General features: G+C 39.8%; 1 protein-coding gene across 1 annotated transcript; it reads left to right on the top strand.

Annotated features, from left to right (window-relative positions):
- The first annotated feature begins 8,924 nt into the window (after nucleotides 1-8,924).
- oprd1b (opioid receptor, delta 1b) lies at nucleotides 8,925-13,867 on the top strand. The gene is made up of 3 exons (XM_037677048.1): nucleotides 8,925-9,218; nucleotides 12,492-12,847; nucleotides 13,338-13,867. The coding sequence occupies exons 1-3, from the start codon at nucleotides 8,986-8,988 to the stop codon at nucleotides 13,865-13,867; spliced, it is 1,119 nt and encodes a 372-aa protein (XP_037532976.1). The 5' UTR covers nucleotides 8,925-8,985.
- The last annotated feature ends 3,854 nt before the right edge of the window (nucleotides 13,868-17,721 follow it).

The raw sequence follows: 17,721 nt of genomic DNA, 5'->3' as shown, positions 1-17,721 counted from the left end.
ATTTTGTTGATCACTGGGACTGCAGTAGTAGAGGCAAGGTTTGCCACCTCTATGTATCTGGAAAAGTATTAGCATTCCCAGGTGGTGTCTACCTTGAGGAGCTCTCTTAATGGTTGTATGAGTTCAGCGATACATGGGGAAAATGTTCCATAGTTTACCATGCACACAAACCTCTTCACATAAGCAGTATCTTTAGGTGTAGCTATCTCCTTGATCACTTTGATTTTGCCAGGGTTCGTGTCAATGCCCTGAGCTGTGACAATGTGATCCAGAAACATGACCTTTTCTATTGCAAACTGGTGCTTGTTGTTGTTGAGAGTCAGCCCCTCCTGTTGGAGCCTCTATAAGACTAGTCTGTGGTCATGTTGTTCTCTGGTGGATCCAAAAATGAGTGTCATCGGCATGACACACAGTTCCCTCCTGTCCTGACAGCATTTGGGTCAGTCTCTTTTGAAAGTGTTCAGGTGTAGACGAGATGCCGAACAGCAATTTTTTTGTAGCAGTGTCTTCCAAAAGGGGTAATAAATGTGGTCAAAGGGACTGACTCTGGATGTAGAGGTACCTGCCAAATTCCAGCTGTAGCACCAGTTTTGTGAAGACTGTCACACCTGCAAACATGGCCAATGTTTCATCTACAGCAGGCAGTATGTTGCTCTCTCTACAAACATATTCATTTAGATGAGTCAAGTCTGAGCATATTCTGACATTTTCATTTGGCTTAAGGTCCACCACTATTCCAGCACACCACTCTGTTTGTTCTTCAATGGCTTCAGTCACACCCATTTTCTCCATTCTCTCCAACTCTTCCTTCACCTTGTCATATAAAGGCAGTGGGGCTCTACCTGCTCATGACAATGCGTAGGGTTTTGCACCATCTTTCAGTATTATTTTGTATTCTCCTTTAAGGAGGCCCAGCTCTGTAAATACTTTGGGGGATTGTTTTTTTCATGTCAGCCTCCAGCTCTTGAACACTGTCTATGGGGTGCAGCAACCCCAAAGCTGAGATAGCTGGGAAGCCTAGTAGAGGAGTAGACAGTCTATGTATGACATACACCAGCTGTGTTGTCATTTTGTCTTTGTATTTCATTATAGCATTGAACTGACAGTTTACTTTCAGGGCAGACCACACAGGTTTCTCTGCTTTGGAAAGTAAGCCATGTAGGCCTTTTGAGTAAGTGGCTGTTGGTATTACGGTCATATCAGCACTAGTATCCAGTTTGAAGGTCATGCTTTTGCCATTTATTTCCAGTGATTTTTTTTTCCAGTTGTTGAGGTGTTCTCCTGCTGACACTGCTCCTAAAAACAGTTTGTCCTCATCTTCCAGGACGGCTCCAACTCTGCCTGATTTGCGCACAGCTGCAAAATGTCCCTTTTAATCGACATTTTCTGCACTCTGCGTCTCGTGCTGCACAGTTAACTTTGGTGTGTCCAGGTGATTTACCACAGCGTCCACAGTACATGTATCCTTTTTGGGTTTCACGCTGACTCTTTGTTTCCTGTGGTTTTTGTGCTTGGTTGTCTTTGAAATTTCTTTTCTTGAATTTTAATAAATCCAGATTTGCCTCTTTCATATCCTTTGTCGCTCTCACGACTGGTTGTTGTTTCTTTATCTCTTCATGCTGTCTTATTTGTTGCACCACCTTTTACAGTGTTAGTCCACATCTGCAGTTTCACTGACAGACCCTGGTATTGTATGCCCACCACTAACCTGTCTCTTATCATTTCGTCCTGCAATGGTCCATACTGGCAGTTTTCTGCTAACTTATAGACCTCAGCGATGAAAGACTAAGCTGATTCACCTGTGTCTTGGCATCTTTTGCTAAAATGGGCTCGCTTGTTTATAGCATTGTATTTGCCAATAAAGTGCTTGCTGAAAGCTTCTTTTACACTTGTGTACTTATTAAGCTCAACTCAACCCCAGTGTCCCTAAAATGTTATATGCTTTATCACCCATTGTGTCCACTAAAGAGTTTACTTGATAGCTTTCGTCTTTGCCATCCAATCCAGCTGCCACACGAAGTCTTTTGAAACGGCAAATCCAGTTGGGTCATGATGAGTAGTCGCTGAAATCAAAGTCTTCAGGTGGGTTGATTGAAAGCAGGGAATCCATCCTCTGTGCGCTGTCATCCAGGCTGCACTTCCGTGCCGTTAGCTTAGCATAATGTCGTTATTTTTACTCACAGGCTCGTGCCGCGGTAAAACTGCTGCTTCTCACCGATGTAGACGGACCTGACATGGGCTTCTTGACTTCTGACACCATGTATTATTATGTCTACTCTACGTTCAAGTCGAGAGACACTCGTAGCTCTTTTAATCAGGTTTTATTGACACTGCCTCTTAGCATGTACATGTACATAAAGATGTCTGCTATTCTGACGCGTCCCCGGTGGCTCTGAACCAACACGTTGGTTCCTGTCCACCCACCCACAGTACACTATCTGCATCAGATAAGATAATCATTGTTTGTGTCCTTGTCACAAAACCCCTTCCAAAAATCTGAACTGCTCTTCCAATGTAAAATTACAACCCTGAAATGATACAGGCTGATTAAGAAAACAAAACATGAACACATGACTTCTCTTAGAAGCAGTGAAATACATCAGCTGATTTAAAAACTAAATTAAATGGAACCTGGCAATCAATATAAAAGTCATTCACTCACAAGCAATTCACATATAAAAGTTTATAGAAGCTGATGAGTCAACCTACTGAAGATTATTATAAGTGAAAGAATCATTGAAACATAATGTGGCTTTGCTTGTTTTACATAATCATCAAAATCAAACGTGGATCATCATTATGCAACAACTCGATGAGCTGCACTTTAAATTTCCTGGTATGAAGGAGATGGTTGGAGGAGGCAGCGTAATGCTTCCTGAGGTTTTCATCAAGCTGATGATTGATGTGGGTAATTGTGCTGCCTGTACACAATAATCATGAGTGATTTTCCCTTAGGGGAGACACAACAACAGCATTTTGGTTTGCTGCTGTCTAATGTAGGCTCCATTTGTCTCACTTTTATAAAACATCCAATGTCAAAACTGTGCAGAGACAACAGTGCATTACATCATATAAACTCGGCCATTACAGCGCAGCTAGCCTAAACCATACATTACAGTATTTTTATACTCCTACTTTGTGGAATAGATGGTTCTTTAAAGTAATGTTGTGTGTGGTTACAGCTCCTGCAGCAGATGCACATGGAAATATTCCTACAAACAACAGTAGAACTGAGTGACTCCTTAGTGTCAGAGATGTGTGTATAAATAAAGTAGAAAAATCCATCCAGGCCAAGATTTACGATGGAGAAATAAGGAAGGTGTTTGGAGCTAATCAGAGCTAATGTTTCAGTTTGATGATGTCTGTGACCTCCAGCCTCTCGGCTGCTCTATATTACCCCACCAGTGATGTCCAGGATGATGCTGAAATATGATTACTTAGGATCAAAGTTCATGCTCAATAATCCAGGTAAAAAATCCACCAAAGTTCAATCAGTTCACCAAGACGGTTTATTTTTCACCTTCGTGTCCTGTGGGGACGGGTTTATGGGTCCCCACGTCCACTATTGAACATTTTTATGGAGAAACCTTATAGTGATAAGCATTCTCACACAGGTGTTTATCAGATACACACTCAGTTGGGTTGGGGTGGCCATCAAATATATATTGTATTACCATGTACTGTATAAAATACTTTCTAATGATGTAATAAGTATATATGTTGTTTGTTGTTGTAGTTTCTCGGTTTTGTCATTTTTTTTTTCTTTCCGCAGGTCTAGAGGCAGACTTCAATGATGTTGATTTGTGTTCTCTTTATCCCTCTCTCTCTCCTCTATTCCTATCTCCTTATTTACATTTTAACTCTTCTCTCACTTTTCTGCTTTGCTATCATCTTTGTTTTCCGTCCCCGTGTCCATTACATCTGGAACAAACCCGAAGCATATTCTAATAAAATTTAATTTTCATATGAAGTGGAGCATTAAGGCCAGCCATAATGCTCTGCTTGTGAAAGTAAATCTGTTGCGCATCACTTTGACACTCAGACAATAATTCTAAGTGTCACAATGTCGGACAGGACAAGGGGAAGAAAAAAAAAACCAGATGGTTTATTTTTGTTGTTGTTGAGGCATTTCATTCTTCATCCCTCCCCAGACAAAACTGTGCACCGTGACAGAGCCTTTTGCTCTGCTGCTCCTCGTCTGTGGAACAACCTCTCCGACCATCTAAGGATATCCCAGACTGCAGAAAGTTTTAAGAAAGGACTGAACACCTTTTTATTTAAAATATTTTATAGTGTTTAAAGTATTTTTAATCCTGCTGTTTTTTTCTTTTGAAATTTTAGTCTGTTTTTAGTCCATGTTTTATTCTATTTAGATATTTTTATTGTAGCACTTTGAGATTGTAAAATGTAAAGTGCAGTACAAATTGAAAACATTATTATTATTATTATTATTATTATTATTATTATTATTATTATTATCCAAAGGACTTCATCAGTCTGAGGAGCCACAACAAACTCAAGTCTCACAAGCAGCACAATCACATAGTGGGCCAACTAGTTTGATGGTTTCTGGGGCCCACCCTCTCCCCTGTCGACACCTCTGAGACAGTCATGCCAAAGTGGTTCAAAACAACAAAGTTCATGCTCAATAATCCAGGTAAAAAATATCCAACAAAGTTCATTCAGATGTTGACTGTGGGACTGAGTTTGTTGTGGCTCCTCGTACTGATGAAGTCCTTTGGATGAAGGGGGAAACATCTCAACAACAAAAAAATAAATAAATCAACCGTCCAGATCCAACAATGTCCATGCTCAATAATCCAGGTATACAATCCAACAATTTTCAGTCAACCGTCCAGATGATCTGATCAAACTTTGTTGGATAATTACTTAAGAATCTTAATATTTCAGTTCTGAGACAAATGATAATAATATATGATATGATAATACGATAAATGATATTAAAAAATAGCAAGTACCCATGCAACATATAAATTAAGTCAAAATACAGATCCAGGTTTTAACAGACACATACGATTATATTTCTGCCAGAAGTGCCTCAAGCTGTTCACTTTAATCGAGCTGATTTCTGTTTTATTCTATATTCAATATGTTCTATATTCTATATTCAAACAGCTATCTACAACACCTAAGATGTTGTTTATTTATAATTTTTCAACTTAACCACACTTCAAAAGATCCAAACTATTGCTTTAATATTAATTTTTGATCAATATTCATAGTAAGTAAAAACGCACAATTACAGTATATGCATTGTAAAAAAAAAAAAAAAGAAGCATTTTTTGCAGGTTCTTGCACTCAGGCTGTCTTTAGTGTGACACACATGCTCTTTAGTTAGAACAATGACGTTTCAGAGCCTTCCTTCACCGCACTGGCCTTTCTCCTTCCATTAGGCCTCCTTTTCTTAAAGGTCATTATCTAGAGGGTGGCAATTAGGAACAACAGACACTAACACAGGATAAATATAATCTGACTGTACTTGAAATTCTATTAAACAGCGATCTTCGCCACCATCATCAAAAGAACCAATGAGTTAATATGTTTTGGAGTATTTTACTATTAATACATCAGAATGTGAGTACAGTCCAGTACATGTTCGTTTATTCTCCAGTCTGATGATACAACCTCAGTTCAGACAATGTAGAGACGATGTGGGAAAATAAAATAAATGTAGTGATTTCTACATTTTAGATTACAGCATTTGTTTTCACTGCAGCTTGTACAACTCAAAGATATGTGGTGTTTTGTCTTACCTGCCTAACGTCATTATTCTGTATTTTAGATGTGTAAAGATAAAACATTTGTTACTTTAATGAAACATTGAACAAATGTTTACTGTCAGTAAAAAAAAAAAGTACCATTACAATTAGAATATTTCCTTTGATTTTAGGAAAACAAACCCTCAAATATGGACATTTGTTCTTGTTAATCCTAATCTTCTCCCCATCTCTGCTTGTGCTGAGCTGATATTAGTACAGTTATACCGGCAGACATATTAAGAAATGGGTGAGAACCCAGATGGTACCAGAAATGCTACAGCGAGCTGCTGCTGCAGCTTCTTGCACTTGCAAAACAAAACAAACATCCGTGTTAACACTTTACTCTTGTGATATTAGTTTGATTAACTAATTTTTGGTGTTATTCTAAATATTGTTGATTAGTTCTGACAAAGGTACAACAACTCGGACAGATTTGTTGTATCTACTTTACAAAATTGCCAGACCTAATTTTATTAGTAAAAGAAAATAAATAAATTAACAGTCAAAAGATTGGCTTGCATTATAACACATGCAATTTTATTGTGCATGTAAATAAACATGTAATGTGAAATCGATGGTGATATAAAAGTCTATAATATGGAAATGGAATGAATCGCTATGAAAGGCTGGAGGTTTGAGGTTTAACCCTCCTGCTGCCCTTGGTTCAAAATGATCCACAAGGCTTTTAACATGTTGTTAGACCCCAGGTTAGCAGACTGATGAAGACAAAGAGTCAGGTGTATAAAAGGTACAGGATTTATTTACAAGTGAAATGTTCTGGGTTGTGCTTGTTTTACAGGTCATGTTGGAGAGGAGGGAGAAAACGAGGTCCTAGGTTTCCCAAAAAATGATGAAAGGTGATCCGGTAGTATTGTTGGAGAGAGGAACAGGTTGAAGGTGCTCGGTAGTTTTTGATCCAGGCTGATGTTTGGCGATTGCACGGACAAGAAGATGACAGGGCGAGGTCACAAGGAGCGAGGAGGTCTCAGAAGACACGGAGGAGCAGGACGTAAGGAATCATAATGTTCCAGCGTTGGATGAATGTCTGGCAGGAGATTAAATGCTCAGGTGAGGAGTGGTGGATGATTAAGATGATTAGCAGCTGTGGACAAAGTGATTGTGGCTGGAAACCTAAGAATCCCACAGCTTTAGTTTTAAAACCAAGTGTCTTTTTGACCCAAGGGCAGCAGCGGGGCTAAGAAAACACCAGTCTACTTCGGTCTTGGTGATTTTTTCAGAACTCTGTACAAAAGGAAATTATTCAAATAGCTGTCTACAACAAATAAAAAACAACTGTTCATGACCTTTCCACAAACTCCATTTCTAAATAGTTGGAATATCGCTTCAAGGACTTCAACTGCATTATTAGAAATAAACATTCTTCAGTAACTCCTGTGCTTAGTTCATAAACTGTGACTCTGTTAATTCGTTTATCCAGGTGAATGAATATCTGAGACAAAACCACATTTCATCCATTCTGCTGAATTAATAAATGCGGAAGGCTCCTGCAGGGTATATTTAGATCAAAGCAGTTTATTATACTGAATGTAAAAGGAGTGCAATAATTAGAAGAGATAGTTTGAACATCCACAGACTTTACTGTTGCTATTCAGACTATCAAAGCCTTGTTCAATATTTGATCAGCCCTGGCAGGTAATTACATCACTGTGATTCACGGAGGTAATTTCAACACTTTGACCGAGGAGGACAGGCAGCTCATGCTGCAAACTGACACCAAACAGGACAAAAAGCTCGATACAGACGTTTTATTGACAACACCAGATCCAGGATTATTAGGTGTGACTGACTGACAGGTGCACAGATTATTTTATCCTTTCTTTTCTCACCAGCTCTGTGAATCTGCTTGAAACGGTGGTTTTGGCATGAATGGTGACCTGGCCAGACTCCTTCCTTCTTGCTTCAAACTTTAAGTTTTGTGATCAACACTGTCTGTTAGCAAAACATCTCATGAACCGGTGGAAGAATTTTAACGAAACCCTCAGGAGGAATCTGTGGGTGTGCATCTACAACTGATTAACACCTGAAGTTATAGCTGATAACAGCTAAGTCAACAGAAAAAGTGAATATAATGTAGTCCTTTTTAAAGATTTAGAGAAGATATTTAGTAAAGTCGTAGCTGAGAGTGATTTCAAACACATACCCTGAAGGCTAACACAATGAACAACACATCAGAGAAATTCCCAACTGATAACCAGCTGAATAAACTTGTGTCATCATTTCAGGACTCTTGGATTCTCATAGACGTTATTCTTGGCCATTCCTCGACATCCCTTGAGAATGTTTATGGATCTCACCGGAGGACATTGGCTGATTATTCCATCCTTATCAGAACTCTTACAGTGACCTCGAGAGCATCTATGAACATTGCTGACTGCTCTCGTCGTCCCCCTCTGCAGAATGTCTACGTCACAATGTGCTTGTTTGTGCGAGGTGTTTTTTAATATTAGTTTTTTTTCCTCAGGCAGGAAAAAAATGTCTGATAGGATTTTTTTTTGCCTCCAACTCCTACATGTGTCCATTTTACCACTTTTATTGTCTGTCCAAACAGGTCTCACTTGTAAATGAGTCTTTGAGGCTCAATGTGATTTATCTGTTTAAATAAAGATTGAATGAAAGTTATTTTCAAGGTTTAGCAATAACTCCGTCAACATGTAATGTGACATAAAAGGCCACTAACCATTCCTTCAAGGCATGCCTGGTCTTTATTTATTTATATGTATTACTGTTTTATTAATATTGTATCTGTTTTTGCTAGAAAGTACTTTGTTTTTCAAGCAGCTCATCAAAATGTATAAATGTTCTATTTAATGTACAATGACGCATGTGCACATTAAAGTACAGAAAGGAACAGCATTTTGTCATCTGAAGTTGTTTTTTCTAAAATCTAAAATAATAAATAAATAAAATAATAAAAATTTCCTACCAAAAAAAAAATAGTACATCCAAAATAAAACTCAAGCTGTAGAGTGATTAAATAGCCCGGCTGTGGTTTGGAGAACAGTCTCCTCTTTACGCACGGACAGCTTCATGCCTGAGCCGAGCGCGCGCAGGCGCGAAGAGGAACCCACTCCAACACGCTCCGCGCGCCACATCTCTCCTAAACGGACCAACCAGTCTGCTCCCAGCACTCCGGGACAGCTGCAACCCTCGACTCCTCCGCGCGTCACGAGCTGCTGCGCCCACCATGGAGCTCCCTTCAGAGGACTTCACGGAGCGCCCCTCAGCGTCTGCAGCTGCTTTCAACGCCTCCTTCTCGGAGGACCCGCTGCTGGAAGCGTCAAACAGCAACGGCAGCAGCGGAGCCGCAGCCTGGAGCACGGCGGGGCTCTCCATCGCGGTGTGCATCACCGCGCTCTACTCCCTCATCTGTGTGGTGGGGCTGCTGGGGAACGTGCTGGTCATGTACGGAGTGGTCCGGTAAGAGTCACAGCAATAACAATAAGAGTTGGTCTGATTATAGGTGGAAAACAACACACTCCAAGATAGTAAGTTAAACCAGTTATTGATTATTATAATAATTTGCGAGTCTGATACAACAAAAATGTATTTTTTTAATCTAATTGTTTTAATGTTGTTCTGTCTAAAAAGCCTCTCCAACACGCACATCACAGATTCCCATTAACTGCGCTGTGATCAGCAGGGGAGCACTATCTGAACCATCAAAGGAGAGAGTGGGGTCCCACAAACTCACATCTTTATCGTTTTAATGATTTTATACATTTGAGCTTTAAGATCATTTAATGCCTAGCATTCTTTGGAGGGATGCACATCACCTGTTGCCTTTCAACTAAGAATATCTTACGATGATGAGACATGATGATATATGTGATGCAGCTGGGGGTTGAGGATGACTCTCAGCTACTACCACTCCAAACATTAACTGAAAACCAACTGGATAAGTAATGTATTGTTGGCTTAAGATGTAAAGTAATTAGCTGTGGTGGGCATCTTGAATTTGGTGAACTTCAAATGTTAATAAGTTTATTGATTATTTCTTGAAATTTACATTACACGCTATCTGGGATATTTTGCTGACAGACAGACAGACAGGACTGAAACCACCAAACGTTTTCAGTAAAGATGATATGCAATGCGTAGTACTTGGGAGCATGCATTGTGAATGATTCTCAGCTACTACCACACCAAGTTTTAGCTCAGTGGTCACCTGTCAGCTTGTTGTGATGGTTAGGTAATCAACTGTAGATGTGCATTCAATGATTAAGTTCTAAACGCTTTGTCAAATCTGTCCTTTGGTTCAAATGATGTTTTCCTTATGCGACAGACACACATCCAGTCATAATGAACGATAAAACTATCTCCGTTTGCCTTTGGCAGTGGGTAATAACGACTGAGCAATAACGTGACCGTTTGGTCGTCTGTGTATTTGACATTCTTAGAAAGCTGCACCACAACATGAGAGTTTCAATCTCCAGTCTCAGTGCAATCAAACAAATGGAACATAAAACATATTATAAGCAGAGGGCCTGTCCAGCACATCACATTCTGAGGGCAGTGCATGATATATCATGTGATAAATAAAATGTAATGCCCCCCATTGTCATTTCTCATTCTTTTAGAGCCTGTTGTTGTGTGTACTCCATCCATCCAACCATCCATTATCTTTACAGCGTCTTCCTTTTTGGGTCGTGGAGTCTAGTAAGGGGGAAAAGAAAGCACTCAGAAACGTAATTTAATCTGAAGTCACTTGTTGTTTGGAGTTCTAGACATTTTTTTAAACAAGTAGCGAACTGTTCTGCTTGTATTCAGGTAAAACACATGTTAAAGAGAACAAATTTGCTACTGAAAGAGTGTGTTTTGAAGTATTTTCAAGAATCAACCAACTCACTGCAGAGAAACTAGAGTTATAGGAGGCTTACAGGCCTATCTTGGAGCCTACAGAGGATTTGGTGCCATGGCATGACTAACAACATGGCTCCCAGTCTCATTTTATAAGGCTGAGTTCGTTGCTCAAATCATAAATTCAGATCTTTTGAAGTGGGGAACCATAAAACGGTCATGAATACTTAATATCTTACCTGCTGCAGATAAAATGGAACAATTTCAATTTGGAGTAACAGTATAATTCTGACCAGACTGACAAGTTAATGGTTAGTTTGAGTAAGACCAAAGTGGATTTGTGCCATAAATAACTATTCTTAAACTTTTATATCTGTTACGAGTGAGCTGTTTGACAAACTTTCACACTGCCTGTCAGTTTTTCATCATGTTTTTAATACTTAAAACTTTTACTGTTTTCCTACTTTCATTGCAAATAAAACCTAGATTTGTAGATGAGCTTGTTTGCCTGAACCAAATGGAGAAGCGAAAGTTGAGATACAAGTTCTTTAACAAAAGAGCGGTTTACAGTGTTTCCCCTACCATTATACAAGCAGGGCGCCCCCTGCCCTGTCAACAGAACCGAGCGCCCTGCTTTCTGACCCAAACTGCGTGCACCCCCATCAGCACTGGCGTAGTAAGCTAGCAGTGCACAATACACGTGTGCTAGCTAAAAAGCTAAAGGCAGCGCTCATGCTGCCTCTTCCCTCACACTGCTCCCCTGCTTGTTGTTGTACAAACAGTGCACAGCGGTCGACAAAAACAAAATCAATGAGATGAGCGCCCTGCCATGGCAAGTTATGGAGAAACACTGGTTTGGTAGTGGATCCCTCTCAGACTAGCCATCAGCTCATTAATCTAGCCAGAAATTAACTAATTCTCTAAACCGAGGCCTTTCAGACAGCTATCTGCAAAAGGTAAGACACTTATTGTTCATAACCTTTCCACAGAATGCCACTTCAAAAGATCTTAACCTTCTTTTTAAAGGGAACTGTTAAATTGTTTTTTAAAGGAATGATTTTATTCAACTATTTAGCTTTAGCTTTGATCTGTAGGTGATATGAGAGTAAATTTGTATCTGCAGGTATGTTGATGTATATGTAGCTATGCATGCATGTCTGCGTGTATACAGTTACCAGAATCAGAATATATTATCAATGCACAGAAGCACAAAAACATTACAGATTTTTTAAATCCTTATATGAGTATTTAGTTGGTAGTTGTTTACTTGTTTTGTTGAAATTTCAACTGTTCAAAATGAAATTAAAAATATATATATAAACTGGGACGGGCAGCACGGTGGCGCAACTGGTAGAGCTGCTGCCTCTCAGCGAGCAGGTCCTTGGTTCAAACCCCGGTCCAGGGGCCTTTCTGGGTGGAGTTTGCATGTTCTCTCCGTGCATGCGTGGGTTTTCTCCGGGTACTCCGGTTTCCTCCCACAGACCAAAAACATGCATGTTAGGCTGATTGGTAACTCTAAATTGTCCCTAGGTGTGAGTGGGGGAGTGAATGGTTGTTTGTCTCATTTGTCTCTATGTGTCCCTGTGATGGACTTGCGACCTGTCCAGGGTGTACCCCGCCCCTCGCACAGTGATTGCTGGACATGGGCACCAGCGACCCCCGTGACCCAAAATGGAACAAACGGGTAAAGAAAATGGATGGATGGATGGATATAAACTGGGTTATAAACCCAACATAATTTGAATTATTTAGTATAACTCTCCTCTTTGTGTCCTTGCAGCAGTTACAACTTGAGAAAATGTAACATTTCCAGCAGCTAACTAAAACTTTACAAGGTTTTCTGAGAGTCAAATGAAAATGTTCGGTGCTGTTTTCCTTCCTCTACCCACCCAGGTACACGAAGATGAAGACAGCCACGAACATTTACATCTTCAATCTGGCTCTGGCCGACGCTCTGGCAACCAGCACCCTTCCCTTCCAGAGCGCAAAGTACATGATGAGGACGTGGCCTTTTGGGGAGCTGCTGTGCAAAGTGGTCATCGCCATCGACTACTACAACATGTTCACCAGCATCTTCACGCTCACCATGATGAGCGTGGATCGCTACATCGCAGTCTGCCACCCAGTGAAGGCCCTGGACTTCCGCACGCCCGCAAAGGCCAAGCTCATCAACGTCTGCATCTGGATCCTCTCTTCCGCCGTCGGAGTGCCGGTGATGGTCATGGCTGTTACCAAGGTGACAGATAAAGGTGGGTGAGCTTAATTTTTTTAAGTTAGCGGGAGAGGGGGAGGGATGTAAAATGCTGCCTCAGCTTGTGTTAGTACAGTGAACCCTCGTTTTTCACGGGGGTTACGTTCCAAAAACAACCAGTGATAGGCGAAATCCGTGAAGTAGTAACCTTTATTTTTTTTACAATTATTATACAATGAAATACTCCATAATACATTCAAACCAAAGAACAAAACCTTTTTACAGGCCCAAGCATTTGTTTAACAAATAAAAGTACTGTATAAATGTTTTTTACAAATAACTACAGTAACTACTGAGACTGTTTAGCCAATCAGAATGCAGAACACAATGCATGATGCAAATCCGTGAAGCAGCGAGACTGTGAAAGGTGAACCGTGTTATAGCGAGGGTTCACTGTACAGTATTTATACTAAAGGAGAATTTGAGCTGGATTACAAACTTAGATTAGCTTCTGCGTTTTAACCCCCCTGACTGTTTTGACTCCTCAGGAAATACAGTTTGCACGCTCTGGTTCCCTAAACCAGAATGGTACTGGGACACGGTGACAAAGATCTGCGTCTTCATCTTTGCCTTCGTGGTGCCTGTCCTCGTCATCACCATCTGCTACAGCCTGATGATCCTTCGCCTGCAAAACGTCCGACTTCTGTCGGGCTCTAAGGAGAAGGACAGGAACCTGCGGCGGATCACCCGCATGGTTCTGGTGGTCGTGGCAGCCTTCATCATCTGCTGGACCCCCATTCACATCTTCATCATCGTCAAGACGGTGGTGGAGATTGACCAGAAGAACATGGTGGTGACGGCCTGCTGGCACCTGTGCATCGCTCTGGGTTACACCAACAGCAGTCTGAACCCCATGCTGTACGCCTTTCTGGATGAGAATTTCAAGAGGTGCTTCAGGGACTTCTGCATGATCCATCGCTCTCGCTTGGAGCAGAACAGCTTCTCTAGAGCTCGCAACAGCGCCAGAGAACCTGCGACGGTTTGTGCTCCTGCAGCGGCTCAGAGGGCTCCTGGCTGACTAAACGCGCATCAGATGGATCAGCTCTGTCTGACGACACACAGCTCTCCATCACTGGAGTCAGAGTCCACAGATGTTTGACCTACTAAACCATAAACCATGGACTGCTGTGGACATGTCAGGAATCGTCTTTGTCTTACTTCAAAAACAGATATTGTCAGAGGAGGATGACAAACGAACCCGTGTGTGGCTGTGCATAACAAAACGTAGACGACAGGACTTGAAGAGTTCACAAAAAGCATGTTTGGTGGTTTGTTTAAATTGTAATGAAAACCTTTTGGCTCTAATTTGTCCCTATTTGAAGCTAATGTTCAGTTTAAACACACATTAAGGGAGAAGTCATGTATGCTGTGTCTCTGTGTCACACAGATCTATGATAATTAACCTGGCAGACAACAAAATGGTCTAAAGGAAAGCAGCTCACTGTTGTGGGTTTTTGTGGCTTGTGTATTGGTGTTTTTTTTATCAGCCTTACAGATCACAAGTTGTCTTTAATGTCGACTGGACTGACCTGGACAGGAATAAGTGAAAATACTTATGGTGACAATGCAGATAAATGACATCTGTGGCTCAGATAAGAGCACCGTTTCAAAGTAAAATGTCCTGTGAGTTTGTGTAAAGAAGTAGTTTAGATTATTTTACGTGGGGTTCTGTGAAATGTTGTGAACAATTAATATCTTACCTGATGTAGACAGCTCTTCGAATGATCTCAGTTTCAGGAAATAGGGTTTAGTTATGACCTGGTTGACAAGCTAATGGCTAGTCTGTTAGGGACCATGATCAAATGGATTTCTGATATTTTAAAACAATGTAATGTTTAAAAAAAAATCACAGTAATTCATGCAAACAGAATTATTTAAATCTTTACACTGTCATAAGTTTTGCATTGCACATTTGTTTTACTAAGAATATTATAATAGCTCTGAGGATGTGACCCCAGGCACCAACAACAGTGCTACAGTGCAACGGATCAGAGGCACCACCAACATCTGCTAATAGGGTTAATAATTTGTTAAACCTTAGTTGACTTTGCTCAAAAGTCACATGACTTGATGCGTGGCTGCAAACACTTTGCTTGCAATTCTGAGTCACCAACAAATTTTGAACAGTGATGGTCCAGTGAGATACTTTCAGCATCCTTTTGTTTGGAGTGGATTCTTAATTTCTCTTAAACATTTGAGATCAGTAAAACCTCATTAGCATATAAAAACATTGTTTTTGAACAATTATCATTTAAAAAATTGATAAAAATCAATTTAAACGTTTTTTTTTTTCCTGATTAAAGACAACAGCTTAGAGTTAAACAGAATATAGTTTTATTGTCCAGAAAGCCTGTTGTGTCATTTTTCTTTCAACCTTTATTTATACAGGTTAATCCCATTGAGCCTCGGGGACTCATTTACAAGAGAGACCTGGATTTTAACAAAACGTGATGACAACAGTGGACAACAATAACAACAATAGACATTCACAAATGATGCAAACAAATTTAAGTGTTTTTATTTTTTTATTTTTTTTACAATTGAAAACAAAATGATAATTAAAAGGAAACGTCGCGAAAAACCAGCTAGATTACGAGGCGGTGTAGAAAACTAAAAACAGGAACATGTCTGCATTGGTTCTTGCCAGGAACTTAACAGATGTTTAAAGCCACTTAGAGAGGTCAAGGTCGAGAGCTTCATATCTTTTTGCAGATCTTTTTCAAGTCATATTAGGATGTAGAGGAGCATCAGGTTTAGATGTGCCACAGTGACACCCCATCATTAAGATTGGCTCCCACCTGGCCACATCTTTGAAAACTTCCTGGAGGTGTGCCTGTAACAGCTACTACTACTGTCTGTATTTGGGCATGCAAATGACCACATAGTAACATGTAACCATGTAAAGTGAAACTGAAAACACAGGATCCGGGAACGCTCTTATTTTGACAGAGTGCGTTCCAGTAACTGTTTGAATGGATCTGGTAACTCTCAGGCTTACTAATAATAAAGTTATGAACTTTAATAAAGTTTAATTTTCAACCTTTAATTAGACAGGTAAATCCCATTGAACCTCGAGGACTCATTTACAAGAGAGACCTGATTTCAACAAAGAATGATGACAACAATGGACAACAGCAACAACAATAAACAGTTATAAAAAGTCATACTTTTTTATTTTATTTTTTAACAAATAGGATGACTAAAAAAAAATTAATGAAATAAAAAATAAAGTTGTGACTGCCTTGAACAAATGAAACATATATTGGACATGTAAACTGAAAATAATAACATAAACACTAATTTTAAACACAACAGCCACTTACGACTTCTTAATATCACATACGATCATCTGCCCCTTCAAGTGAAGCATTTCTGCCTCTACCCTTAAAAAAACCTCCGCCCCTAAGAGTAGTGGGGATGAGTGCTGCCGATCGAGCTAACCAGTTTACCATTTATCTGCATTTACAAATGTAGGTAAACGTAGATGTTTAACAACTCGTTTATTCAAAAATTTCTCGGGGAAGACCCCCAGACCCCCCCCCCCCCCCCCCACCCCCAGCCTGCCTGCTATTTGCATTCCAGCATCGATCGGTTTACAAATTAAGCCCTGCCAGTCAATATTCAAAGTGTTTTATGTTTGTTTTGTTCTTCCTTTTCCCTTACCCTTCAAGTGCACTTGTCAGGGTGATACAGTAAATAAGAAACTGTTCTTAATGTCCCACCTGCTAAAATAAAAGTTAAATAAAATAACAAATAACAATAATAAAAAACAAAAAGCCAAGTACAAAAGATAAGATATTAGCTGATGATCTCAACTATTGTGCACATAATCTCGAAAAATGACTTTCTATTCATGAAAATTGTAAGAGCCTTTAGGATGAAAGGCCATAACTTCAAAGTAACTAGAGTAAAGCTCTCCCAACATTTTCTAATCAAAACATTGTTGCACTTTGCAGTTTTGAATTATGAAACATATTTAAAATAAGCATCCCAGCCAACTGTTACATTATTCACACTGTTTTGTAGAGTATGAAATCATAGCATGACCATGATAATGAAAAAAAAACTGTGAAAGATCGCAGATACTAGTCATCCAGGACATGGTAAACCCAAAAAAGATTTAAAACAAAACAACTGGACTTATTTTGTCACTGAAGGCGTTTCGCTTCTCATCCAATGAACTGTTTTAAACCTTGTTTTGGATCAAGAAAATGAACGCCTTCTAGATCAGGGTGGCTTTGTGGATGCTGTGTTCCTTGACCTGAAAAGTGCTTTTGACACCATCAACCACAACTTTCTTCTCGCTAAACTAACTCATTTTAATGTCTCTAATAGTGCCCTCTATTGGATGAAATCAGATGTGTCTGACAGAAAACAAGCAGTACAAATAAAAAACTCACCTGCTCAGCTGGAGTCCCACAAGGCTCAATACTGGGAGCAGTCTTGTTTAGCCTATAATGATTTACCCAACGTCTGCAAAACTGTAAAAATACAATTATATGCAGATTGTATGGTATGTTCAGGGAAAAACAAAAAATGAAGCTGCTGCTGTACTTTCTAGTGCCATGATGCAGGTGTCTCACTGGCTCCAGGACTCTTGTCTACATCGTAACATTAATAAACAGTCTATATGATTTTCTTTCAGCTGCCAGCAGATAATGAGAAACCATCTGTGTTAGTCAACAGAGAGACATTAGATGTGGTTGAACAATTTAAATACCTTGGAGTAATTTTTGATTCCAAACTAAATTTCAAGCAGCATGTAAGGATAATTTCACTTCTGTCAAACTTCAAACATATAAGACCTTCTCCGACAACAGAATCAGCAAAGGCTGACATGCATGCCATGATATTCAGTCGTCTATTGTTATA

This window comes from Nematolebias whitei, chromosome 5 (genome assembly GCF_014905685.2).
Source record: "Nematolebias whitei isolate Nwh7 chromosome 5, NemWhi1, whole genome shotgun sequence".
NCBI lineage: Eukaryota > Metazoa > Chordata > Actinopteri > Cyprinodontiformes > Rivulidae > Nematolebias > Nematolebias whitei.
Note: the sequence above shows the minus strand (reverse complement) of the source record. Positions and strands in the feature narration are given on the sequence as shown.